Source organism: Trichomonas vaginalis, chromosome III (assembly GCF_026262505.1).
Source record: "Trichomonas vaginalis G3 chromosome III, whole genome shotgun sequence".
In the NCBI taxonomy this organism is placed as follows: domain Eukaryota; phylum Parabasalia; order Trichomonadida; family Trichomonadidae; genus Trichomonas; species Trichomonas vaginalis.
The window spans coordinates 24824811-24850918 of NC_067205.1; the positions used below are offsets into that span (position 1 = coordinate 24824811).

General features: G+C 34.9%; 16 protein-coding genes and 6 pseudogenes across 22 annotated transcripts, besides 2 other annotated features; 13 read left to right on the top strand and 9 right to left on the bottom strand.

Annotated features, from left to right (window-relative positions):
• Positions 1-16536: part of a mobile genetic element that runs on past the window's edge.
• Positions 550-968, bottom strand: TVAGG3_0758940 (uncharacterized protein; the record flags this gene model as incomplete). Its single annotated transcript, XM_051245526.1, has 1 exon — positions 550-968. A coding segment is annotated over one exon (419 nt), but the record flags the coding sequence as incomplete, so codon positions are not given.
• TVAGG3_0758950 (protein of unknown function, DUF4106 family) lies at positions 1032-1565 on the top strand (the record flags this gene model as incomplete). Its single annotated transcript, XM_051245527.1, has 1 exon — positions 1032-1565. The coding sequence occupies one exon, from the start codon at positions 1032-1034 to the stop codon at positions 1563-1565; it is 534 nt and encodes a 177-aa protein (XP_051092114.1).
• TVAGG3_0758960 (uncharacterized protein) lies at positions 2428-3058 on the top strand (the record flags this gene model as incomplete). Its single annotated transcript, XM_051245528.1, has 1 exon — positions 2428-3058. A coding segment is annotated over one exon (631 nt), but the record flags the coding sequence as incomplete, so codon positions are not given.
• TVAGG3_0758970 (Poxvirus D5 protein-like family) lies at positions 3262-3612 on the top strand (the record flags this gene model as incomplete). The annotated part of the gene is made up of 1 exon (XM_051245529.1): positions 3262-3612. The coding sequence occupies one exon, from the start codon at positions 3262-3264 to the stop codon at positions 3610-3612; it is 351 nt and encodes a 116-aa protein (XP_051092116.1).
• Positions 3648-4068, top strand: TVAGG3_0758980 (annotated as a pseudogene). The gene has a single exon. A coding segment is annotated over exon 1 (421 nt).
• TVAGG3_0758990 lies at positions 4085-4535 on the bottom strand (annotated as a pseudogene). Its single transcript has one exon. A coding segment is annotated over exon 1 (451 nt).
• On the top strand, positions 4751-5448 carry TVAGG3_0759000 (annotated as a pseudogene). Its single transcript has one exon. A coding segment is annotated over exon 1 (698 nt).
• TVAGG3_0759010 (organellar and viral DNA polymerase type B) lies at positions 5741-6133 on the bottom strand (the record flags this gene model as incomplete). Its single annotated transcript, XM_051245530.1, has 1 exon — positions 5741-6133. The coding sequence occupies one exon, from the start codon at positions 6131-6133 to the stop codon at positions 5741-5743; it is 393 nt and encodes a 130-aa protein (XP_051092117.1).
• TVAGG3_0759020 (uncharacterized protein) lies at positions 7377-7577 on the top strand (the record flags this gene model as incomplete). Its single annotated transcript, XM_051245531.1, has 1 exon — positions 7377-7577. One exon carries the CDS (start codon positions 7377-7379, stop codon positions 7575-7577), a length of 201 nt encoding a protein of 66 aa, XP_051092118.1.
• TVAGG3_0759030 lies at positions 7606-8183 on the bottom strand (annotated as a pseudogene). The gene has a single exon. A coding segment is annotated over exon 1 (578 nt).
• On the top strand, positions 8992-9276 carry TVAGG3_0759040 (uncharacterized protein; the record flags this gene model as incomplete). Its single annotated transcript, XM_051245532.1, has 1 exon — positions 8992-9276. The coding sequence occupies one exon, from the start codon at positions 8992-8994 to the stop codon at positions 9274-9276; it is 285 nt and encodes a 94-aa protein (XP_051092119.1).
• On the top strand, positions 9299-11660 carry TVAGG3_0759050 (annotated as a pseudogene). The gene has a single exon. A coding segment is annotated over exon 1 (2362 nt).
• On the bottom strand, positions 13301-13817 carry TVAGG3_0759060 (uncharacterized protein; the record flags this gene model as incomplete). The annotated part of the gene is made up of 1 exon (XM_051245533.1): positions 13301-13817. A coding segment is annotated over one exon (517 nt), but the record flags the coding sequence as incomplete, so codon positions are not given.
• TVAGG3_0759070 (uncharacterized protein) lies at positions 13837-13992 on the bottom strand (the record flags this gene model as incomplete). The annotated part of the gene is made up of 1 exon (XM_051245534.1): positions 13837-13992. One exon carries the CDS (start codon positions 13990-13992, stop codon positions 13837-13839), a length of 156 nt encoding a protein of 51 aa, XP_051092121.1.
• On the top strand, positions 14428-15386 carry TVAGG3_0759080 (annotated as a pseudogene). The gene has a single exon. A coding segment is annotated over exon 1 (959 nt).
• Positions 16537-16986: 450 nt separating the features above from the next.
• TVAGG3_0759090 (uncharacterized protein) lies at positions 16987-17835 on the top strand (the record flags this gene model as incomplete). The annotated part of the gene is made up of 1 exon (XM_001302302.1): positions 16987-17835. One exon carries the CDS (start codon positions 16987-16989, stop codon positions 17833-17835), a length of 849 nt encoding a protein of 282 aa, XP_001302303.1.
• A 264-nt stretch (positions 17836-18099) lies between these two features.
• TVAGG3_0759100 (uncharacterized protein) lies at positions 18100-18462 on the bottom strand (the record flags this gene model as incomplete). Its single annotated transcript, XM_001302301.1, has 1 exon — positions 18100-18462. One exon carries the CDS (start codon positions 18460-18462, stop codon positions 18100-18102), a length of 363 nt encoding a protein of 120 aa, XP_001302302.1.
• Positions 18463-18601: 139 nt separating this feature from the next.
• Positions 18602-19420, bottom strand: TVAGG3_0759110 (phage tail repeat-like family; the record flags this gene model as incomplete). The annotated part of the gene is made up of 1 exon (XM_051245535.1): positions 18602-19420. The coding sequence occupies one exon, from the start codon at positions 19418-19420 to the stop codon at positions 18602-18604; it is 819 nt and encodes a 272-aa protein (XP_051092122.1).
• An 856-nt stretch (positions 19421-20276) lies between these two features.
• Positions 20277-22048, bottom strand: TVAGG3_0759120 (ribonuclease inhibitor domain-containing protein; the record flags this gene model as incomplete). Its single annotated transcript, XM_001302300.1, has 1 exon — positions 20359-21828. The coding sequence occupies one exon, from the start codon at positions 21826-21828 to the stop codon at positions 20359-20361; it is 1470 nt and encodes a 489-aa protein (XP_001302301.1).
• A 696-nt stretch (positions 22049-22744) lies between these two features.
• Positions 22745-23641, top strand: TVAGG3_0759130 (phosphoribulokinase uridine kinase family; the record flags this gene model as incomplete). Its single annotated transcript, XM_001302299.1, has 1 exon — positions 22745-23641. The coding sequence occupies one exon, from the start codon at positions 22745-22747 to the stop codon at positions 23639-23641; it is 897 nt and encodes a 298-aa protein (XP_001302300.1).
• A 151-nt stretch (positions 23642-23792) lies between these two features.
• TVAGG3_0759140 (phosphoribulokinase uridine kinase family) lies at positions 23793-24227 on the top strand (the record flags this gene model as incomplete). The annotated part of the gene is made up of 1 exon (XM_001302298.1): positions 23793-24227. One exon carries the CDS (start codon positions 23793-23795, stop codon positions 24225-24227), a length of 435 nt encoding a protein of 144 aa, XP_001302299.1.
• Positions 24228-24413: 186 nt separating this feature from the next.
• Positions 24414-25215, top strand: TVAGG3_0759150 (desumoylating isopeptidase family; the record flags this gene model as incomplete). Its single annotated transcript, XM_001302297.1, has 1 exon — positions 24439-25026. The coding sequence occupies one exon, from the start codon at positions 24439-24441 to the stop codon at positions 25024-25026; it is 588 nt and encodes a 195-aa protein (XP_001302298.1).
• Positions 25216-25576: 361 nt separating this feature from the next.
• Positions 25577-26108: part of a mobile genetic element that runs on past the window's edge.

A 26108-nucleotide genomic window follows, 5' to 3' on the forward strand; every position in this document is an offset into this window, starting at 1 on the left:
TATGTTCCCTATACACCAAATATCTGTCAAAGACTTTGCAGGTGAAGTTGGAAACCAAAGTGCTGACCCAGGTGCAAGAACAGATATTGCCTTAACAACTGCAATGAAACATGCAGATACTATGTTTGTACTGTTCAGACGAACTATAAATGACTATTCTTGTTTCTACAACCCGGTATTAAATATCATATAAACATAGATGGCAAATATTATCCAAGAGAAGAATATTCTACAGTTGAGGATATGAGGTCATACAACTTGACATTAGATGCTATGAACTTTAACAACAACTTCACAACAACCATTAACCCTGAAATGCAAAGTTCTATTATGCCATATGTGAAAGTATGGACTCATACAGGAGGTCAAAAAAACTCAATATACAAATGGAGACCGTTCAAACTTTTGGCTTGGCATTCCATTTGCTGACTCAGAAGACTTTATGGGTGGTATTTCAACTGTTTGGTACTGTACAAATACAATATACTGGTGACAGAGACGGTCCAGATGAATTGAAAGCAAAGAAGTTTACAAAACCAATAGCACTTTTCACGGAAGATGCTCTTTTGAAGATTCGTTCGATGAAACTGCTGGGGCTCCTCAGATTGGCATAACGACAGCTTCCATCGAGCAGATTTTGGCAGCAGGTCAGTAAGTTGTTCTTGAACTGACTTCTCTCCGTCAAATATTGACAGTACGCCAGTTTTGACATAATATTGTAAGATAAACTTACCTTTAGAAATATCTGTAAGTTTTGAAGTTATATTTTTGTCTGCTTCAAGAACTTTCACCATCTCGGTTATACCAACTTTCTTTGCTTTATGGAAATATTTAGGTTCAGCAAAGACTGCTATTCTATAACATTTACCATTGTTTGTATAAAGAACTATTCTGTCAATGTATTTGTATTGTTTGTGTGTGTAAACTTTGTTCTGCTTCAATTCGAAGAGATACTCGAATACGTCCATCTTTTTATTCTAAGTAAAATGTCATTTCCGAAAAATAGAAGCGTGAGTGTTTCAAAAGGTTTAATGGCGGTGGCAGATGTGAAGTTAAATTCACCAACTCAAACAAACAGTCAAAGTGTTGTTGTCAATGTCAAAGACAGAGATGTTGAAGTGGGGAAACCATACGAAGACGAAGATGGTATAGCAATTGTTCCTGTAAAAGAACCAACATATCCTGAAGTTAGCAGAGACTTAAGTTCTGTTGCAGATATTCGAAACGACTACCAACAACTTAAAGACAAACTTCAAACTCAGGAGAAGATTTGTCAAGCTTTAAGTATAATGTTAAACTTGGTCGAACACAACCCTGTAAAAGTGAACTCATATGTCATCGCACCTCATGAAGTTTTGAAAGAACTATTGAAACTTTTGACAGAGGCAGACGATATAAACATCAAAGAAATAGAACCCGACATTAGTTGCTGTGGTGTTTCATATAATGTCATTGACAAGATATACGTTATGAAAGGAGGCGAAACGTTGAACTTAAAATATAGTTTCCCAGACGTCATAAAAATATTTGACGACCACAACATTTCATTAAAATTTATTTGCTAAGTAAATGGCAGAAGACATAATGGTTTATACTATTACGACTAAAAACCCTGAGTCATATAATTCTATAACAACAAACTTACAAAGTCCTCAAGGACGATATTGTAAACTAACCTTAAACACAATGACGACTAAAGCCTGTTTTGCTCTTTGACACCAGAAGACTTTATTGTTGTGAATGCGTAAAAAATACTCCTTTGAAGATACTTACTCAGATATACCACCAACAGGTTTTGTTGACTTATTTAATACTTTAAGGACGGATGTAACATGTGCTGCAACTAGAGCAGGTTTCATTATGTTTGGATGTCCGACTGAGTTTACTATAAACGATATGAGCTATAATACAAAACTTATATCTGGTTTTTACTACCAACAGTTTCCTATAACAGGAAAAGGTGTCATACAAGGAATGTCTGTTCCATTGACTTTAAGTACACCTATTTTATATATTGTTTCAAACTTAGGTTCAAAGTGTTATTCGAATGTTGACAGAAACTACTATGACCAAAAGATACTCATGCGTATAAACAACACTTTCTCTGCTGGTTTGCCTATTGTTCATTCGAATGCAGAGTTTTCAGCTTTAGTAACTCAAACACTTTAGCAAACATAAACTTAACCTTAGTTGACGCAAACTTTGTTCCTGTAAAACTTTTATGTCCTATGTATTTGTCAATGACGGCAGAAAGTTTCGAATTGGAAGATGCAACTGGTGAAAGTATTGTATTACAAGAACAACTTCAACAACAAATAGCTCAAGAACAACAAATAGCTCAAGAATAAAAAAAATATTTTTTTTATTCTTATAAAAATGTACAGAATAGATGTTTCAGATTTTTATGACTTCCAAGCATTCAGAAATATGTGTCCATTTCGAGACTATAACAAAGCAGTCGAAAATTTGAAACGTTTAGTCATTTATGTCGACTCTGCCCCAGAATGTTATGTCATGAAAGAATGGGATGTTGTCTTTAACAAACCAAGAGCAACAATAGTTTCAGAACAAGAATGTAGACAGAAACTTAAGAAAATAAAAGTCGTACAAGTTGGCATGAAGATGTTAGATGCTTGGGATATCTTATTGTCAAAACTTGAAGATTTTTCAGTTCGAGGTATAAAGTTTTATACACCTTCTCCAAACTTCTATTCTATCTTCACTGGATATAAATACGAACAAGTAGAATGGAAACACAGTATTATAGAAGCTTGGTTAGACCATGTCAAAGAAATTATATGCAATGGAAACGAAAGAGTCTATGAGTATATCTTATGTTGGTTTGCAAACATCTTACAACATCCAAGTGCTAAAAATGAAACTGCTCTCATTATAATTGGAAAACAAGGAACAGGTAAGAACACATTCTTTACAGATATCTTGTGCAAACTGTTAGAAGGTTATTCGAACCCTAATATGACAAACTTAGAAAACATCTGCGGTAAATTTAACTCCTCAATAGAGAATATGAAACTTATAGTTTGCAATGAACTTCAAAGTATAGATACAACAAAAGTTTTAAACTCAGATGCTTTGAAGAGTCTTATAACAGACAAAGTTGGAGTTGTTGAAAGAAAGTATAAAGACTCAAGAGTTTGTGAAAATGTTGCAAACTTCATTATGGTTTCAAACAATGTTGTTCCGATGAAGTTAGAAAGTTCTGACAGAAGATATGTAGTTGTCAGAACGTCAGATTCTCATATGCAAGATACAGAATATTTTGACGACTTAGCAGAAACTTTGACATCTGACTTTTACAACCACTTGTTCTCATATTTCATGACATTAGATATTTCTAAGTTCAATCCAAGACAAATTCCACATACCGAAGAGAGACAAACATTGTTAGAAGCAAACAAGAGTGTATATGAACTGTTCATAGATGAAACTGACTTTGAGTGTTTAGATGAAAGGTCATTGTACGATTCGTATAAACAATATTGTCAAGAATATGGTTATATGGCAGCGTCTAAACGTACATTCTTGGCAAATGTCAAAAGTCTTTTAGATGTTCAGAATGGTGTATATACAAAGAAAAATTTTTCTGAGTAAATTTTAAAAAAAATATTTTTTATCCGATAGAAAAGATGACGAAATTCATCTCAGTAAACAAGTACATGACAGAAGTCAAAGAAGAACTAGACCCATTCGCTTATTTGAATGTTTACTTCTACCATTTTGAAAAGTCTTACATTCAGCAAAGTTTGGAACATCGAACCAGTTAAGTTTGCTATTGTGACTAAAAATGGTGCGAAATTTGAAGACTTAGACATAGAAGGTTTGTTAGCAGTCAAAGAAAATTTTGACAGAAGGTTCTCAAACCTTAAAGAAGGCAAAGCATACAAACTTGTTATACCTTATGAACCAAAGAAAGCAGACGACTATGAATATTATGAGTCTAAGATAGTTGAAGTTCAAGGTAAATTGGGTAAAAAGATTTTAGAGTCTAAGCCAGTGTTTGCCCCTAAAGAGGAAGAGAACATTGACATTGACCCAGAAATGTTCTAAAAATAAAATTTTATTTTTACATGTCAAATTTCTTTTTCTCTGGCTGGTTGGCTCTTTCTTCTCTTCTTCTACTTTCTTTTCTTTCTTCTCTCTCTTCTTCTTCTTCTCTGGTGGAGTTATGTCAAATTTCTCAGAACCATATTTATGTAAAAGTTCTTTGTCCTTTAATAGCTCTTCTATTCTGTTTTCTATTTCATCTTCAAGAACAGCGCATGTGTCTTCTTTGCATTCTAAGAACTTTTGTTGGACTTCATCTTTCCAATCGGCGTCATCTCTGTCAACAAGTCTGTCATTGACAAACTTAAGACTTCTCTGCTTAATGTTTTATGGTTCTTGTCATATTCCCAGAAACAGAACTTTAGAACAAATTCACCTTTCTTGTTTACACTATGTAAGATTTTATGGTCGACAGATGTTTTGCTGTCAAAAAGTTTGTCTCGAATATAGATAGCGAAATCGCTAGACATTTTCAAAAAGATAAAAATTTTAATTTTTCTAAAAATATGTTAGAAAAAAAGTTTGCTGACATTGACAAGAAATTTGAGAATGTTTTAAATAAGAACAAGAGGAAGTTGGAAAATGCTCAGATAAAACCATACATGACAAGTTCTTATTTGCTCAGAATGGTATAACAGGTCTAATCGCACCACCTGGGTCGGGTAAGACTTTCACTTATCTTAAAATGGCTGCACAACAACAAGAACTAGATGAGAAGAACCCATTCTATGAGTTAGTTGTCATTTGTAGTACTTCTGGTCAATTTGACCAAACCGTCAATTCGTTCAAAGATATTATAAAGAAGTCTAAGTTAGTATGTATAAAGATACTGAGTTGTTAGATTGGATAAAGAAGTACCAAAGAAGAGTTTTGAAGTACAATGCTATAAATGAGTATATAAATTCGAAGTTTAAAGACCCAAATGAGGAAATGCAGAGAATATTAGAGAAGAAACACTTCAGAAACAAACAGAAAGAGATAGAATACATTTCGAAGAAATTGCAATCTTACGATTGGAAGACTTACCCTCATAGATGTCTTCTTATCTTAGATGACTTTGCTTCTCATCCTTTGTTAAAGAACAGAGAACAAGATATGTGTCGAATTCTTAAGAAGCTCAGACACTTTAACATCTCAGTTGTCATTTGTGTACAGACAGCAAAGAGTTTAAGTAAGGATGTTAAAAGAATACTTACTGACATTATACTTTTCCCTGGATTGTCCGAAGACGATTTCATGGAACTTATGAAAGAGTCCATGGCAGGTAAGTTTGACAGACATGAACTATGGGAGAAGTACAAAGTCATACAAGACCCTCATACTTCTTTCAGAATTCATATCTACGCAAACAAAGTTCAAATTGTAAAAAGTCAGCAAAAATAAAGAGTTTTGGCGACCAGGGTTTTTTCACTACTCGCTGTTCTTCACTGTTTTCATGAGTTTTAGGCTAGACCGGTAAAAGTCGGTCTAGAGAAATTTCATGAAATTTCATACGGAATTCAATAAAAATAATGTTTATGTTAGAATGTTAGAAAACATGTTTTCTAACATGTTTTCTAACATGGTCTAAAACATACAAAATTCATGAAATTTCATACGGAATTCAATAAAAATAATGTTTATGTTAGAATGTTAGATCTAACATGTTTTCTAACATGTTTTCTAACATAACTATTTACAAGCGTTTTACATGGTATATGTTGCGATGGTTCATGACTCTAAACAATTTCGTAGCTTCTATTTCTTCTGTCAGTATGTCAAAAGTTTTAACGATACCGAAAGTTTCTTTATACTTCTTCTTGACATCTGAAAGAAGGAAATCGTTAGCGGTTGGATAGTTTTTGTTCAGAAATTCTAACATGTTCATTTTATCTTCTGCTGGTTTTTCTGCTTCTTTCTTTAAATCTGCATAGTCGTTTCGCATACGTTCTATCTCTTTGACGGAGTAGTTATATTTCCTCATTGCTGCTTTACATTTTGAACATTGCGGGTTCATTTTTGCGTTATATTCTGAAACCTTACCTGCAAGTATGACCAAGGCGTCAATGGTTTTCTTCATCTCGAACATAGCGGGTTTTATTTGTTCGTTCCATACCTTACCCCTACTATCTTTATCTCTTATTTCCCAAACACATTTTGCAACTAATGAAACAAAGTTGTCGTAGGTCTTAAATTCTTCGGATTTGTAAAGGTCAGAGATGTTCTTATATACCATGTCGCAATCTTTGTCCATAACCTTATGGTTGCAATGAAAACCAAGGAATTCATAATTTACCTTTCGTATGAACTTCTTTATTTCTACTGAGTCAGTTGCTTTGACTTCTATTTCGTCAAATTCGGGAATGGTTAGTTTTTGTTGTTGGATTTCAGGCAATTTGGGTAAATGGTCGATGAGGTCCTGCATTTCATAAAGATACTGTTCATTTGTTTCATCTTTCGCACTACAGTTTAAATTAGATGTTAAAAGTTCTTGCTTTATCTTCTGGATTTTTGTTTCAAAAGTATATGAAGAAGGAATGAAGCTTTTCATCTCTACTAACATAGATGTTGGATTCATAACTAGCGAGTTTGGTGCTGTAGTTGTTTGAATTGTTGTTGTGCCGATTGTTGAAATCATGTCTTTTATACAAAATAAAAAAAATAAATAAAATAAAAAATAAAACTAATTTTATTTTTTATTTCGGGAAAATTCATGAAAATTCAAGAGTTTTAGACCATGTTAGAAAACGTGTTAGAAAACATGTTAGATCTAACATTCTAACATAAATTATATTTTTGCTGAATTCAGCAACAAAATTCAAATTGTAAAAAGTCAACCTTGAAAAATGTAAGTTTTTAGTCTTAGTAAGATGGTAGCTTCTTAAAGCAAATACCATTGCTGAGTTTTATGTACGTGAAGAGAAGTACAATGAATTCAATTACGAGTACAATTGCAATGACAACTAAGGCAACTATTTTTGTCTTTTGCCAGCAAGGGTACTTCTTCTCTTCCAATGGTTCGGCAGAACTATACTCACTCATGAGAAATGCCAAAACGGTTTAATAGAAAAAGTGTCATTTTTTCATGTCCGAAGACTCGAAGGTGCAACACTTCCAAAATACCGACGAACTCAGAAGAGCAGCATGGCAGTATGTTCTTGACAACTTCTTTGAGTTCTCCAGGTACACCTTGGAAAATGCTGAAGAACTCCGACACAGAGAATTTGGAGAAATTGCACTCCAATACTACATTGACAAACAAAGGGTAAACAAAGGGTAAACAAAGGGTAAAATAAGACTAAAAACTTAAGGTTTAAAAAAGTGACATTTTTATGAGCTCCGAGTCACCGAGAAAACTTGGTCAGATGTTAGCAGCTTACTTCCCTGAGGAGGATGGAAGCGTTACATACGTAAGGTTCAAAAACAACGAACCTGGAATTGCGTACCAAATTCGCAATTACATGACCATGGAAGAGTACGAAAGGTTCCTACAAGAGAAACCAGCTCTAAACAACTCAGAAAAGAAAGAATAAAAAGTTTAACTCGTAATTGTTTATTTTTTTACTTGTATGGGCAAGCTGCAAGAATGAAGTCGACTATCTCGGTCTTTGTCTTGACCAGTTGGACTGCTCTTGCGAGTACGTCTGTTTTGCGGTCTCCAGCTGGTGTCTGACCTTCGTAATTGCGCATGTTCTTGAGAGCTCCACTGTAAATGATTGTAGGATGAAGAGTCTCTCAGACTGCTTGAGGTAGTCTTCACGGTCACGAACCGAATCTGTGGTACGAGTCGAATCGGTCGATTTGAGGGAAGAGACTGAAAGCCTGTCGTCTTCCATTGGAGCTGTAGCATACTCTTTGCGTAAGCGGTTCAGACCTTCTTCGAACTCTTGGTCTCTCTTGGATTGAGATTGGAATTGGAATTGGGGTGGAGGGTTTGACATGAACATCCAAGGGTTAGGGCAGTAAGGCATAGGTTGAGGAGGGTAGTTCGGGAAGCCTTGTGGTGGGTAGTAACCTTGAGGTGGAAATTGGTAGTAATACGGAGGTACTTGCTGGAACTGAGGTTGCTGAGGTGCAGGGGCTGGTGCTTTAGGTTCCTCTGGCTTGGGAATGGACTCGGTTGGTGGTACGTCGGACATTGTCTTGAAACAATAAAAGATTTGTCTTGAAACAATAAAAGACTTGTCTTGAAACAATAAAAGACTTGTCTTGAAACAATAAAAGACTTGTCTTGAAAAAGTAAAAGACTTGTCTTGAAAAAGTAAAAGACTTGTCTTGAAAAAGTAAAAGACTTGTCTTGAAAAAGTAAAAGACTTGTCTTGAAAAAGTACGGGTATCGTCTGAAATCAAGACCACTGTTCTCAAATTTGAGAACTTTACACCAAAAAATTTCTTGAAAAATAACGGGTCTTGTCTTGAAAAAGTAAAAGACTTGTCTTGAAAAAGTAAAAGACTTGTCTTGAAAAAGTAAAAGACTCGTCTTGAAAAAGTAAAAGACTCGTCTTGAAAAAGTAAAAGACTCGTCTTGAAAAAGTAAAAGACTCGTCTTGAAACAATGACCGACATAGACCCAGCAGATGAGGCAATCTACCTTATAGAGATAAATGAGCTAGTTAGGAACTACCTGAGCCATCTGAAGTCAAACAAGACCATTGCAGGCTGGGTGTCTGGAAGAAGTGCGCTTAAAATTGAAATTGACACTGGAATTGTCCTGCAAATACCAGAAAACACTCCTTTCGACGACATAAAAGAGATGAAGAAAGAAGTCCTCTTGAAGTTCTTTGCCAAGCGTCCTTGGATACTACTTCCAAACAGAGAGAACCCAACTGTACGAATTGCCCAAATTCTCAGAGGACTCTTACACTTCTCGGGTCGGGCGTTCTTCATAAACACAGAGGGCGACATCGTACCTTTACAGTAAACATCTCATTTTAACTTCACTTTTTTATGTTTTTACTCACACTCGTACTCAACAGGTATGTGTACACATATGTCAACTGTGAACCTTGTATTGACCGGTCTTCCTGCAAATGCAAGTTCGGTCAATACACAATTTATGGTGGCAAGAAAGACAGTGGGGAATGTTATTCTGACATCTGTTGTTGCGCTCGAGAGAGAATTGAAATTCCAGACCCAACTCCAACACCAACACTCAAGTTGCCAAAGACTCATGTGAAGAAGAAGCCTTCTGGTAAGTTTCTTATAGCCATATACATGGCACGCTTTGAGTAAAAACATTTTTTTCATTTTTTGAATGAAGCAAGTTAAATTCGTCCCACACCAATCTCAATGGACCGATGAAGAGTTTCAAGCTATGGTTGAAGACGTTGAGAACGACATAGACGGCGAACTTGAAGGAGCTCAAACCACAATTGCAACCAAAATTGCACAAGTCAAAGAAGAGATAGCTCCACTTAAAGCTACCAAAGCTACTCTTGACCTCATGGATAGTTACCGTTTAGATGTCAAGAGTGGAATAAGACAATTAAAATTAAAACTTCTAAACTACGAAGCTATACTCCAAAAGTTAGCAGAAATGAGAAGACTTTACCAGAGCTACTTACATGTAAGGGACTTACCTTCAAGCAGTCCGACCAAAGATGAATTTTCTGACATTGTCCCAATTTTGTCCGAAAGTCAGCTCAGATGTTTTGAACTGCTCCCAACATATCCAGAATATGAACGTTTGCCTGAACTCTTCCGCAATCTCAAAAAACGTTTTTTGGTTCTCATGTTCGAAACTTTTATCGGAAGAGACAACAAACGTTCAGAAGAAGAACAAGATATTATTTTAAACTTGTTGTATGACTTAACGTCATAACAAGCTTTTTGAAGTAAAACCGTCATTCTCAAACCACTTCATTTTTTCGATGTCCGAACAAGCACCGAAGCCGAACACAATGGCAGATGTCCTTTCAATGTTGCCAGACAAGCGCCCAGTTCAAATTCAAATTTTGAATTTGAAAGCTCATCTGACAAACACCGTTAAGACTCTCCAAAGTAGTCTTATGGAAGAGATGACCAAGCTTCAAAGCCGATGTCCTCATGAACCAAGCTTCCAATGAGAAATGCCTGAATGATTTGACGGAAACCTTGCGCATTTACGCGAGAGAGAACCGAGACCTTGCCAGACTCATCTACCGTTTCTTCGAAGAGATAGACGCCATCTGGAAGGTACTCGGAAAGGACAGAACTCCAACACCGTAATTCGTGAGTACAAATTGAAGAAGGAATTGTCGAGAAGAAGAGGAAGAGAAACACGAAGAAGAAGAGGAAGAAGAAGAAGAGAAACACGAAGAAGAGGAAGTTTGGGCAACCCTTGTTGCCGATGACGCTTACGAAATTTCCCAACCCTACCCATACAAATCCGCAACAAGGAGACAGGCAAGGTTCTTACCCCAGTCCTCAACAACTTGGGACACTTGAACCTTAACCTTCGGAATCGCGGTTCAATCTCCATGGGCAAGCTTGTCGCAATTCAATGGGTTCCAAATCCAGACAAGAAGACGGGTCAGACACATTGACGGTGACAAGCTCAACAACCGTAAGGAGAACCTCGAGTGGTTCTAAGAGTAAAAAAATTTTATTTTAGGGGGAAACCCGAGTAAATTTAGGTGTTTATTTAGTTAAGCGGCTTAAATTAATGAGAATTTGGACAAGTAGTTCCTGACCCTGAATTGGACTCTTTCGTCATCCCAGTTGCGTAGGAGGTCGTCCCAGAGGAGTTGGTAGAATTGCCAATCCAAGGACGATTTGTCCTCCCAGGCATTGAGGATGTACTGCTCGTAGAGTCTCATGACCTCTGCCTTGCACCAGACACCCTCTCCCTTGGAACGTAAGGCTTCTTCGAAGTGCTCGAATGCGATTGGCTGCTGACCATCTGAAATGACACTTTTTGTCCGTTTGGTCAATGTTTGTGTCTCGTGCCATAGTCGACGAAAATACAGACAAACAGGTTATATATGAGTTTGAGACCAAGAATTCCCCACATTTAAATTCAAATTCGAATAAAAATTTTTTACTTCATGCAATGTTTTATTTCTGTGCCGTCTTCAAGTATACCCCAGTACTTACGCTTGGAGAGGACATGAACTTCGGTGAAAATTTTGTCCAATTTGAATTGACCCATCTTTTCACCGACCATACCCATTTCAATGAGTTTGTTATACCCTTCTTCGTTCGTCATGAGCGCGTCAATGTTCTCATAGTAAACCTTCACTTTGGATTTACTCGAGAAGAATTTGTTGTAGTTGTCAAGGACTGCCTTTGCGAACTGAGGATAGACCAATGTTCGACAATAGGTTTTACTGTGGTTACTAAGCCACTTGACCTTGAGTAAATTCGTATTTCAAAACAAAAGGAGAACCTTTCAACAAAGTTGTCGACCTTCTCATAGTGTTTACTCTTCATCGCTTGAGGTTTCTTAATGGAATATCCCCATGTCGAATTCATAAGCAATTTGAGTGTCATTGCAAGTTTGGGGTTTGAAGCTTTCCTAATATCATAGAGTTGTTGTATGACTTTTCCAACTGTATAGTTCCTTCCCGGGAACTCACCGTCTTCGTTTGGAATTCCAGTCGGGATATATTGGACGAACCTCATGTACGCAGCGTTAAGGTCGACATAGTATATCTTTTCATCTGAGTCGAACTTATCGCATCCAATTGGTCCAGTTTGTGGAAATTCAAGTGAGTCTCTTATCTTCTGAGAAACTTCTCCTGTTATCTCATAAACATCGTCGAAGCAACCTGTTTCATATAAAACCTTCTGACCTAACTCAGATGCTCTCCAATACAATTTGACGTCAATTGGATGTCTCAATGGAAGTTTGTTTATAGCATCTTGAAGTTCTTGCAACCTCATTGGAAGTTCTTCTGGTTCAGGTTGGTATCCGAACAATCCAACTCCTTTGGAATGTGTACTTCTTTTGTACTATAACTTTGTCTGGAACAACTTTTGGTCTTGCTAACAATGAAAAGTTTGTTTCGTCTTTTGGTACAAAAGTTTCTGTCAGCTTGTCATCTGGAATTGGTTCCAACAAACCTTTCTCGAAAAGAATGTTTACAGCTCTGACAATGTTGCACTTGCCTTTTCCGAACAATGGGTTTGTAAGACTTTCGTTCAACATGAAGTGGTTGTGGACAATTACAATCTTCAACCATGGTAAGTCTTTGTCAACAACATAGTCGTCATGTGAAGAACCTTTAGCTGTAGGTATGTTGACTCGGATATTGACATTTGCCAACGGTGCAATTTTTGCCAATTGACCTCTGAGAATGTACCTTGTCTTCACACATGACTCAAGATACTTCATCTTCTCATCTGTAACAAGACCAGAGTTCCTGAGACATGTAAGAATACAAGGTTCATTGACAATTGTTTCAATTGAATTGTAAATTCCATACCTTGTCAAGTCAATGTCAGACTTATTTATGAACGGGAAGTATCCAGCATGTTGTCTGACTGCTTGAGGGTTAGGTTGGTACCATTCGAACTTGACACTTGCAATTCCTTCAATTGCATTCAAAATGTCTGAGTCGGAGTCAACCATTTGTTCTCTCTTTGTAGTCTTGAAAGCGTCAAGAAGTTGCAGCTGTTTGACATTGCCATGTGCATAGTAAATGTGACCATCCAAATCTGTTATGGTTAGTCTGAGATTGTATCCTTTCTTATTTCCGTCTTGAATGCAGCAAGTACACCCATGAAGCCTTCTTTGTTCTTTCCTTCGTCAAAGTTTACTGTAAAGGTTCGACCAGATGTAATTTGACTTCTAACTTCACGATACTTTTCATATGCATATCTTGTTCTTTCCATGGGAGCATGTGCGTCTTCACCTTTTCCTTTTTTCCTTCTCAAAGGATGCAATTGTTCGTCATGTTTCCAGTAGAATCTGGCAAAGCCGTCGTGTCCTTCAACTTGAGGTTCACTAACATCGAAAGGCATGTCCATAAGACGTTCTTCTTCTAACCTCTCTAGTCTGTTTGGATAATTTGCACGTGCTGTTTCCAAGTCCATTTCGTAGCGAAGACCAGACAATTTGTCATAGACTTTTATGGGTCTTCCCTTCCTATATTTAAAATTCTTCGAAACTCTCCAACCATATCTTTGTAACTCTGCTTTTATTCTAGCAGATTTCTATCCATTCTATATGGGGGCATTTTTATAAAAATAAAAAAATGTTTTTTTCTTTACTTTACATAACCACCTGCTGCCATAAGTCTTTGACGCCAACCCATACCAGCTAATGAAGGTTGACTTGGTTTAGTTTGGAAACTAAACTTTGGTTTTGGTTTATCTTCAGTTTTTGGTTTTTCTTCTTCTATCGGTTTTTCGTCACTTTTCGGTTCCTCTGACTTTACCTCACTTGCAGGAACAGTTGTGTCGTCAACATCTTCATAAATATCATATGCCATTTGTTTTTGTTTTCCTTTCAACTTTTTGTGTTTGTTGTAAAGTTTAGAATATTTCGACTCTAAGTCAATGAGATGTTCTATAATGAACTGTTGGTCAGTGAAGTAAACTTTTCCATCTGTTGTCTCGAAAGCTCCTTCAGACTTCAATATTTTATTTGTGAGAGTCTGTTTCTTTTTTGAGATACTAGCCGTTCCATTTCTATGAAAAGTGACTTTGTAGTTAGGGTTTGTATTTCCAGACCTGGCACTTTCTATTATTGAATTTTTCTCTTCATCTGTAAGTTCTTTGACAGGTTTTGACAATGGTTCTGAACTTTTTGTTTGTGGTGTCAAATCTACCGTTTCAACTTCTTCGGTCATTTCATCTCAGTAAAAAATTTTAGTTTGGTTTGTTTTCAACTGGTTGTTTAGGTTTTTTAAGTCGGTCTAAAACTTCCTGAGGTATAGGAAGAACTTGACAAACACGTGGTTGTGTAACTGCTGGAAGTCGACAAATCCATCTTGAACCCATTTGTCTCAATGCTGTATTGTTCATTTCATCTCAGTAAAAAATTTACATTCCCCACGTTTGAGGCGGTTGAGGTTGGTTATTGTTTACCCATGTTGTGCATGGTTATATCCTCTGTTAAAGAATCTTTCACCTTGGTCCATATAGTGCCTGCTTGGTTATAGTAGTCATTTGCTTTGTTATAGTAGTTTCCTGCTTGTCTTCCTACATTGTCCATCCATCCTTGAACTTTTCCTCTTGTTTCAGGATTTGGAATAAGATTTGCTGCATCTCGTGCTACATCCCAACCTTTCTGTACAGTTTGTATAATAGGTTGTGCTTTCTCTTTAAGTATACCTAATGTACTCAAAATCTTCCTTCCAACTCCAAATACACCTCTGGCTATTGTTCCCACTGCGGGCAAAAATCTGGATGCAACTCCTGCTAATGCGCCAAATAAACCCATTTCTTATGGGTTAAAAAATGACGAATCCAAACAAGGACCCCTATGTTTCTAAAGCGACAAAGAAAGCACTCATGATAAAAATCTTTAGTTCAACACCAAATGCTTGGTTTATGGATATCTTGGAAAACATTCCGAGGTATAGAGAAGATGGACCACCATACTGGCTAATATTTGTCGGTCAAAACACAAGATACTGTGAAGCCATACCATTATGGTCCAAAAATATTTTAGATGTGAAAACTGCTTTGACAATATTCGTTGACAAATACCATCCAACAAAACTGACATCTGACTGTGAAAGTTCTTTCAAATCAGACGATATTAAAAACTATCTGCGTTCAAAAAATGTAAACCAATATTTCATTGTCGACCAAAACCATTCTGCTCTTGGTGTCATTGACAGTTGTATAAAAATCTTAAGAGACTTAAATCAACCACAAGGTGGTGAGGTAGATGAAATGTCATATGACGACAAATATAGACATTTCTCCATGGCAAAGATGAGACAAGTTTTAAATATTTACAATAACCGTAAACAAAAAGGTTTGGGAAACCACTCCCCCGAAGAAATGAAAAACAACCCTGACTTAGAGAAAGACTATATATTTAATAGTTTAGTCAAAAGAGACAAACAAGAAAGAATGCCAGGCTTCAAACTTAAGAAAGGTGACAAAGTAAAAATAGAAATACCTAAACGCGACCCATATGAAAATACTATTGACTATGACAACAATGGGAACCGACAGGTACTCACATTCGTGTTCGTAAAAATAGAAGAAAGTATACAAGAGAATATTATGAAGTTTTAGGCAAACATGGCAAAATGTACACACTGCAAGCAGAAGATAAAACTACTATTGTCAGACCTCGTTTCAAACTTGTCAAAGTTCAAGGTGGTATACTTTCAAAGACAGTTCCTAACAAATATAAGACAACTCCTGACGAATATGCTAAAGAAGTTGAAAATGACGACTAAGCAATTCTATACCATGCGTAAACTGTCATGTAAGGTGGCATGTAGTCTTTACTTTGTCCCGTTGTTTGCGTATATCCTGAAACGCGATGTGTATGGTTTCCTCTCCCTGAGTGTCACTCCAGTAACAATTTATAGCAAACTTAACGTCGTCTTTAACATCATATCCTTTACCTTTTGTCATTCCTGACCAATCCCAATATCTATGCTTATGCCAACCTGCTTGAGATGTACTTAAATTATGTAGTGACTGTGTGCAGGTAAATTTTCACCTGAAATCGTTTTACTTCCACCTGTTTCCTTTGAAGAGTTTGCACAATACAAAAACCTGTCGACTATTTGTTCCCATGCACCAACACCAAACATTACTTGAGGACCTCTTGCTTCCATAGATGTATAAATAGAACCTACTGGGTTCATTAAATCAAACATATGAGATATTATAGGATTGTCCTTTTGAACTTAAAATATAGTGCAACCATTTCAGGTTTCTTCTGGTTTGTGTCAGAATATTTTTTATAATATAATCTTATGTTTCAGGGTGGTAAAGTCTTGACTATAATATTTATTTCTGTCATCTTCATAATAGTATACTATTCTCGTTTTTTCTATTGCATTATATCTTTTATATCTATAATATTCTAAATATAATGTTGCTTTTTGGTCTACACGTGCGTCAACACATAGTCATAATAATATGGTACTGGAGCTGGGTCAGGCAATGTCATATCTGTCATTTCATAAACTCTTAAATATTTCTTTTGTTCGTCTCCATATAAGTTTAAGTAGCAGTTGTTGTCTAATGGAACTTTAACTTGTGTACCATCATTCTTTTATAGCTTACATACATTTCATTGTTATTTTTCGGAATGAGTTTATACCGTATACCATTTCTTAAGGAGTGTACAAACTCACATCTAAAATATTTATTTTCTTCATTGACAGAAAAGTCACCAACAATAGTTTCAATATTTTTTGTTCCAACTAAACTTTGGTATATTTCATTGACATATGTTTTATCTGCTTTCTTTTCAAGGCTAACGTTTAAGTCTGTTATTTCAGAAGATGTATGTGTATGTCCAACGGCACTTTTACTGTTTAAGGTTTCTTGTAAGTTTGTAATATCAGATATAGAATGTGTATGAGTCTTTTTAGAATATTCGTTTTCAGCTCTTGTCACTTCACTTGACATTTTATTGTCAACATATGTTTTGTCTGCTAGTTCAGGATGAGTATGTTCTTTTGTTGCATAAGCATTGTTAGCTCTTTCTTCTTCTTTTGCTATTGCATCGTCTACATATTCTTTGTCAGCTTTGTTGTCAACATCTGCTTTCAAAAGAAGTTCATTTATAGGTTTCTCGTTTAAAGTTCCTTTTGTTGGATTTACACAGACAGTATGGTTCTTATTGTCTTGAAATAGAAACTCATCTGTCATTGGGTTTATCGTCAGTTTTAAGTTTCCTTCTTTCAATGACTCAGATATCTTAGAATAGTTTGAAAAGTTTGTTGTGTTCTTATTTAGAGCTTGCATAATGAGTTGTCGGTTGTGTTGTATTTCTCTCATAGACGCTGTTTCATTTGACATTTTTATTCTAGATAAAATATGCTTCCAATAGAAAAAGAAAATTCAAGAGTTGCTACAACTAAACCATTAGATGAACTTTTTACTAATGTCGGTCAAAAGTTTGAGACAGAGACCGTAAAGCATGAAGGCTATCGTTTTGACTACCCATTAAGATGGCTAAGAGACCCATCTGTCACAAAAGCTATTGGCTTTCGTAGAATGAAGTTTGTGTCTGTAGAAGATAAAAGTTTTCCATTTATTGTAAGGTTTCATATAGATTATATATCTGAAGGGAAACGAAAAATGTGGGAAGAAATTGAGCTAATACAAGTTGACCTTTCATCTTCTCTACAGACTGCGTTAAAAAATATAGAAGATAAAATAAATTCATGTTATGCAAAATATGCTGATGAATATGCAAATACCGAGAGCACACTTTATGTGAGAATTGTATATGACAAACAAAATTCACAAGTGTCATTTCAAATCTACGAAGACAATCCAAAGAAAGACGAACAAATATATACAGAATTCACTGCAATGTCATGGTATTATTTGCAAAGAATGTTAAATCAGAAAGTCGAACTTCCTTTAGCAAATATTTACAGTCGATATGCAAGAGATGAACCATATTTATTTAAAGATGTTTTCGACTCAGATGCTATTATAGTTCATGCTTCATTTTCTGGTGCACAAAACTCTTTTTTATGCTTGGCAAATGACTTTTACGAAAAACCTACAAAGCTATACGAACCACCAAGTGGAAGTATTTCAGACTTTCAAGTATGGTTTACTACAGATGGAAGAAAGAGAATAATTCCATTATACCACGCGTTTTACTTAGAACTTAGTTTCATATACAACTACTATCGAACGGTAAAAATATGATTTTTTAATACGGTTGAGGTGTTGGATTTGGTTGCCAACTAGACTGTGGTGCAGGTTCAGGCTGTTGTATAACAGGAGCTTGCTCTTCTGGTTCAGGGTCTTTAGGTATAATACCAACGAACTGACCTACTCTTTTGCCAATATTTTTGACTCCGTTCCAAATTCCTCTTCCTACGGTTTTTATTCCATTCCATATACCTCTCCAACATTTCGAAAGAAGTTTCCTATTCTTCCAAAGAAACCCATTTTACTATATGTAAAAATCTAATGTCCACCTAGTCTCTTACGTTTCCTTCTGAGTTCCATAGCATTCTTTAACTGGAGCTCATACATTCTATTTCTCCTCTGGTAGAAAACATACTCTGGGTCAACTCCTGTGTTCGCGTCATCTGCATAGAGTTGTTTATATCCCACTTCGGGGTTTGTATAAAACTCTTTCCATCTCATATTTGCATACCATGGTGGCAAACCTAACGCAGCGTCATTTGACATGGCAGTTTGCATTTGTACATCTGTTGGCACTTGACCATAGTTTGCCATTGCAGTTTGTATTCTAACTTCATTTGGAATATTCTCTGGGTTTGGTTGTCCAGGTTGCTGTGCATTCGCTAAGTTCTGTGCGTCCATTTAATATTAGATAAAAATATCTCTTACGAGTACATATACTGAACATTTGCAGGCATTGGTTCATCTTCATATTCTCTATATCTTTCTGCCACGTCAAATAAGTAAATGACACAATGGAAAAAACCTAAAACAAGTAGTCCTATTTCAAACCACATTTACTTACTAGTAAAATTTCTTTGTTATGACACTTTCTCCAGTTTATAGGACCTCTCTCATATTCTATCTTATCGTATCTAAACTCATAGTCATGTATGTCCTCTAACCATCTCATGACACTTTCCAAACCACTTTTATCGGATGTAAAGTAAAAGCATGGATGGTTATGTATAACGTCTAAAGTTTCTAAAGAGTCTCTCAAAGTCCAGTCTACTTGGTATTGAAAATCCCATGTGTTATAGAACGGCGGGTCCACTATAAAGAAAACATTTTCCTTGTCTTTATATTTTTCATACAACTCTGTCCAATGACATCTCACAAACTCTATACCCTCAATATATTTTTCTATGTTCTCTTTGAAAACATTTGTATAGTTAAGATATAAAACTTTTGACATAAGTGTTTCAATGTCATGAACTCTTATAGCACCACTATATAATAGTCTAGCAGATATACTATCCCAGTCAATATACTCTGCCTTTTTCAAAACCTCTCTGACAGTATTTTTCTTATCTAATGGTATACGTTCCATCTTACCTATAGGTATCTTTTCTTTTAACTCTTTCAATATTTTGTTTGTGTCTGGTATATGTTTGAGACGGTTCATATAGTTGTCGAAGTCATTGCATATAATCTTTGAGTCAGGAAATATTGTATGGCACAAATGAGATATATAGAAACTTCCACCGAACAAGTCTACAAATGTTAGACCATTCGGTAGTTTCTTAAGTTCTCTCAATAGAATATCTTTACATCTACTCTTATTTCCAAAGAAGGGTAACGGTGGTTTTGTAAAATTCATTTTATATATATAATAAAAATGTTTTTTCCTGAAAAGTGACAGAAAAGTAGTGGGGGGCTAGAGGGCACGAAGTGCCCGGAAGCCCCATTCCCTTTTTTTTTTTTTTTTTTCAATCATACTCTTATTCATACATCATATTTTAAAAACTTTTTTGCAATATGATATATGTAAAGTGTCAAAAATGAATTGAACCGAATTTTCATGCATTACAGATGATCAAATTACAGATCCTATTCCGGAAGTGCTGATTATTGAACAGCATAGTGAAGATCAAGAAGATCAAGGTAATGAAGAAGAGCAAGAATCTTCAGAAATACCAAATTCTTCAGTATTACAAAATAACGTATATGTTGAAGAGAAAAATAGTCCAGTTTCAAAAGAAACTCAAAAGCCCGCAAATAATATTGAAAAACAACAATCTCAACTCCAAGTTCAACGACCTTCCGCTTGTTGTATCTTATTATAGCATTTTAAGAATTCATCATTTACTCATTGCATTGTACGAATTATTATCATTATAATTCATACGTTTCGTTCTTACATTTTGACATAATTAATTTCTTTAATTGAGCATCTTTGAAGCTTAATTTCGTTTTTCTGATCCTGATAGACTTGTATTTTTAATTAATATCTGCTTATCTTCCAAATTTTACTTTTTTAACTAAGTTTCATAATGCAGATTTCAAAGTATTATCTGCATTTGATAATTTATTTTATTTTCGATATAGAATAAACCTTGTTTGTATTTTATGATCTTTTCAATTCTACATAAACAATAACATTTCGGAGATTTTTTTATATTTCAAGAAAGGTGAATCATGAAACTATTATTTTTGAAATGCAATCAAAAACAAAGGGAATTTTACTCTGTATAATAAAGACATAATTTACATAGCTTAAAATAAACAAAAATATTAAAATAAAATCGATGGAAAAAATCAATTCTTTTCACTAGATTTCTCAGAAACTAAAGTGTAAACATCTTCATATTGGTCGATGATCTCTGTATAGTCTTTATACTCCTCCTCTTCATCCTTAGTCTCTGAGTCTGTTACTTTCAAATTTTGGGCGTCATGTGGTTCAGAATCAACAAAAAGGTCCTTTTCATCGATATCTGATGAGTTACTTTCAATTGGTATCGGATCGATGGCCCTCTCCTCAATAGAAATAGGCTCTGGGTTTCCTTCTGCAGTAATTGATTTATTTCCAAGTAAAGAAGCATCCTCTACAGCTCTATTTGCTTCAATAAATGTCTCTTCCATGAGCTTGTGAATGATCAAGTTTCGTTCTGGATCGTTTGTCGAAGTCGAAGTGTGAGATTCGAAATCTTTTGTGGGAGTTTTAGTGCTTTCATCTTTACTAGGCGGTTCTTCATTCTTAGATGGTGAATTATCGAGTGAATTATGCGATTCGACGCTTTTTGTATGTGAATGCGAATCCGAATCTTTTTCTGGCTTTTCTTCAGGAGTAGTTGGCGTTTTATCAGTAGAAACTGTGTGATAGACAGGTTCTTCATCAGAGTTTTTGATATTCTCTGAGTCAGATTTGGAAGAAACGTTTGTTCTTTTAATTTCTTCATTGGAATTGGTATTTTCTTCCTCCTCTTCACCAGAAACTTCTTCTCTAGTATGAGTCGATGATTTATCTTTTGTTGTTTCTAATGAAGGAAGAGTCATTCCTTCAGTAACAGGATTTTGCATTGTTGCCCATTGTGGTTCTGAATCCCAGTCATCCTTCTCGTCATCATCGATCTTTCTTGACTTAATTTGCTTTAACCTCTTTGCTGGGAAATCATCTTGATTGATATCAATAGTTTTAAGAGTTTTTGTAAGAGTTTTGTCTTCGTCTGCTTGTTCAATGAATTTATTTACAAGATGAAGGCTCTTCGGAGTCAATGATGTGTTGAACATATTTAATGATTCGATTTGATATGGAGAAAGATGCTTTAGGAGTTTCTTAAATAGGTCATCTCCAATTGGTACTTCTGAAAATTTTATTGATTTTATATTTGGAGACTTGCCAATTGCTTCAAATAATTTATTCAGTAAATCTGGATTTATTTTAATATCGGCAAATTCAATTTCTTCCAGAGTTTTGGTTTGTGGAAGGACACGAGTTAGTATTTTGATGAGATATTTTATATATCTAGGTTTTTGATAAAATATTGAATCAAAAATCAATAATTCACGTTTTCTGCTATGCCTACCATCTCTACTGTAGTCAGAGTAGAAAGTGTTATTAAAGCAAACTGATTTTACTCTCTTGTACAGAATATTTGGAAGAGCATAAAAGAATTTCGTATAATCTTCAAATGCAAGAAGTGAAAAGTCATATGAGCATCTCTCTTCGTTACCATTTCCGAGAATGTACATTTGCCTCGTGGTAAAAGGCTGAGGAGAATCGCTCATTTATTTTTACTGTCGCCGTTAATTCTGATTTTTTATAATATATTCCGCGTAAACTATTGAAATCTTATAAATTTTTGAATAAGGCACGGACAAATTATTAAAAGAAATAAAATCTGTGATATTGCTTGAACTCAATCGAAAAAATTGGGTTAATTTGAACATCTGCGATCAAACAAACATATTCTGGGAAAATTTTTGGCTAGGTTTCAGTACTTTTTTTAGGCCTATTACCTCAATAACAAATCACAAATAGTATTGATGATTCATAGATCTTGATGAATAACGCTATGGATGCTTTGTAAATGCTAAACAGCTATTATTAGGGGCAAGCTGAAATATTTTTAATTGTTTCAAATCTTTGAAATAATTTTGCAAATATTTCAGCAAGCTGATATATAATTTCATATGACATATTCCTAAACTACAAAAATTGTCGCTATGCCTTTCAGACATCAAGAATCCTTCATTCAAAATGTTTAGTTTTTCAAGAAAATGTTTTCTATTTTGAAAGTTACTTACCGTATCCATAATTATTTGGAGGACATACTATTTGAAATGGCCAGAAATGATGATTTTTGATTTTGAAATTAAGAAAAAATGTTAGATTTTGAATTCGAATTGATGATTCAAACAATATTACCTATGTGGAATACATTTTTGAGGAAAATATGATATTTTTTGGATAAAATTTATTTAAAAAAACTCATGTAAAAAACTAACAAGAAAAATCAATGGATAAATAATTTATTGTATGAAAAATTAATTGCGGATTCGGCCAATCAGATATTCAAAATTTCTCAAAATTATCTATTTCTTTCAATTTTTGAGAGAACAGAATTTTCGATGAGTGTTGCCGAAGCATACACTAAATGCTGCAATGAAAAACTTTATGCCCTCAATCCAATCTCAACTTTTAATGCAAAGCGAGCCACTTTTAACTTCCTGTTTTGCAGACTATACCATCAAATCACAGGAAAGTATGGCAAAAATCCTCCATTTTATTGCAGATTCTTCATACATCATTGCTAAAGATGGGAGTGATCTTGATCAAGCTATTGCAGATCAGATCAAAGCCAAGATTGACGAATTGATTGCATCTGACAACAAACTTGAGCTTATTCAGATAGATGCCATACAGTTATGCAATATTTTTGATGAACAAGGAAGAGATGAAAAGGCATACTATACATCTAAGATCGATGAAGAGAAAATTCTCTGTGCTAAATACGGCGAAATGATTGATATCGTATATGAACCGATGGTTCTCAGTTTCAGAGAGCTCGGTCAATACAAGATATACTCGTTCGACAAGAGACTCCTTCTCCAGCTTCCCACAGCTCGTGATCCAACCCAATTTGCAAAAAATCGCCTTGCTGATCTTCAGCAACAGCTTTTAGTCCACTCCAACAGTCAATGGAAGAATTTTAATGTTGAATCTGTTGCTCAAATTTCTCAATATTGCAGAACAACTCCATTTGCACAAATTCAAGAAATTACCGACAAACTTTCAGCAGAACAGCTCGACAAGATCGAAGCATACATACTTTCTCAGTTTCCCAACAAACGTGTTATTGGAATTGCCGGTCCATCCTCATCAGGAAAGACAACTTTATCAATTCCGCTAAAAGAGAGGCTCATAAAGAAAGGATATGACTACATTATCATTGCTATCGATGACTACTACCATCACCGTCCAGAAATGTATCACCTTCCAGACGGAACCATTGATTTCGAGGATATTAGGAGTTTCACTTCTTGCAGAAAGGATCAAGAAACTGATCAGTGGCGAGAAGATACCCGTCAGACGCTTTGATTTCATCACTGGATATGGAAAAGACAGCGAAACAGAAACATTAGAACTCAAATCAAATGGAATCATCATCATTGAAGGTATTCACGGCATCAATCCACAATTATTCGACCTCATACAGCCACTCGTTCCCATAAGAGTTTACGTTTCGCCGATGACCCCAATCTGCTACGATGATGAGCACCCAGTCCCAAGCAGAGACATCTGTATGATGAGGCGCGTTATCAGAGATAACAGAGAGCGCGGATATTCACCTAGATTCACAATTGGAATTTGGCCTGATGTTTGCGATGGCGAAGAGAGGAATATTTCACCTTACGTCGGCCAAGTCGAGTACTTCTTCAACTCATCGTTTGTCTACGAACTCCCAATTATAGCAGAAGCTGGTAAGGAAATCTTCGAAAAAGCTCTCGAGCCAGAGGAGAAAGAGGACAAAACAGCAGCAAAGACGGCTTTCGTAAACTGTGAAGTACGAAGAATACACAGGCTCCTCACAATGTCTGGACATATGTATATGAAGGCGATCAGAAGAGGCTCCGGTATGGATGAATTTGTTGGTGAGAAATTTGTTGAAGATACAAAACAATAAATCTAACTACTATTTTTTCTAAATTATTTTTTTTTTCTTTGTTTAATTTAATTGAATTTTGCTTGTAATTGAAGCCAACTCCTTGAGTTAAAATGCTCTATTTAGAGTCAAGTTATAAATAACGAATTTTTTAGGGAATGAAAGAGAATTGATGCTCAAGAAATGAGAAAAGCTTTTTTTTTTTAATTTTTTTTCACAAAATTCATAATCAATGGCTAGAATTGGTGTAAAAATATATGATCTAATGCCGTTAAATGAAAAACTGAGATATTTTAACATTGGGGCTTTCCATACAAGCATTGTTTTGAACGGCAACACCGAAATTTGCTATGGAGTTGGAGGAGCTTTTAACGAAACAGGTATTTCATCATACCATATCTCATCAGAAGATTCAAATACCGCTGGGTTTGAAAACGTAAACTATTACAAAATCATTCAATTTGGGAAAATTAAAAAGACTACGCAACAAGTTGAAGATATAATAGCAGATATGTCAGTACTTCCTGAGTGGAAAAATGGAAGTTACTCAGTTTTACTTCATAATTGCAATTCTTTTACTTATGAATTATGTCGACGAATCTTAGAGCCAGATCAACTTAAGAACTACCCAATGTGGATATTTAGAGGAGAAAATATAGTGAATTTTATCATTAAAATTTCAATTTCTCCAATTTACGTCCTTTTTGGAAAACAGTCACCAATTTTTAGACCACCATTAAATGATCCAGATGCTCATTACTCAGAATCCACAGATTTTGAAGAACAATTACTTCATCGTACAACACATTTCAATGATTAATTTTGCTACTTGTACATGACTATATTCTATCACGAATAAATAATTTGTATGTTTTAATTTTATTAATTTGGATGATTTAGATATAAATTTTAATCTTTACGTGCTTTGTTGTATTATAAGTTCAATATAGCTTTAAATGCATGATTTGAATTAATTCATCCATATTCAATAGCAGGGTTCATAAAAAACTTTTCGAATAGTTATTACAATTTTTATTGAGGGCTAAAACATCTTTTGCGCTGAATAAAAAACAATTTAAGCTATTTGACCAAATATTTGAAACTGATTATAGTATAATTAAAAAAAATTATCTGAACAAATGTTATTTGATATACAAAATGAAACCATTCCAAATATTTTCATAGAACTTTCCTATAATATCAATAATGAATAATAAGATCTGAAAAAATATCTAAATTTAACAAAAAAATTGCACACATATATTTTTATACAGCTCTAACACAAATATCAAGGGAAATCATAATCTATTACAGGATTGTCGTTCGATATTGGAATAATTTCAAGTTGGAAATTATCAAGGGAATCGAATGAGTAGGGGTAATTTTAGCTAAAAGTGACACACCTGTAAAAAGTGACACGCCTGTGAAGGGTGTGATTACCGATCGGTAATTTCGACAGTTTAGAATTTAAAATTTTTTATGGAACTGTTGCGAGTTTCATAAAGAATTTAAGGAATATAAGCAAAGATTTGAATCAAAATCTTAGACCTAAGCCGCTCGATTCGCTCGCGGCTTCCGCGAATTACAGATCAGCAAAGATTTGAATCAAAATCTTCGAACTAAGCCGATCGCTTTGCTCGCGGCTTTCTTTATTATTTTAAATTTGCATATTTCCATCAAAAGTTCATAAGGTAAAAAATTTCGTTTATTTTTACTAAGAAAAAAAGGTTTTTGATAATAAATTTATTTTATTTCGAAAAAGTAGCAATAATCGTAAAAGGGTATTGATAGGCTTGCTAAAGTAACTAATTTTAGCTGTCAAATACTTTTGTATTTTGAAGTAAATTAGTATAAATTTGTTTTTACTTTTATTTCGAAAAAGTAGCAATAATCGTAAAAGGG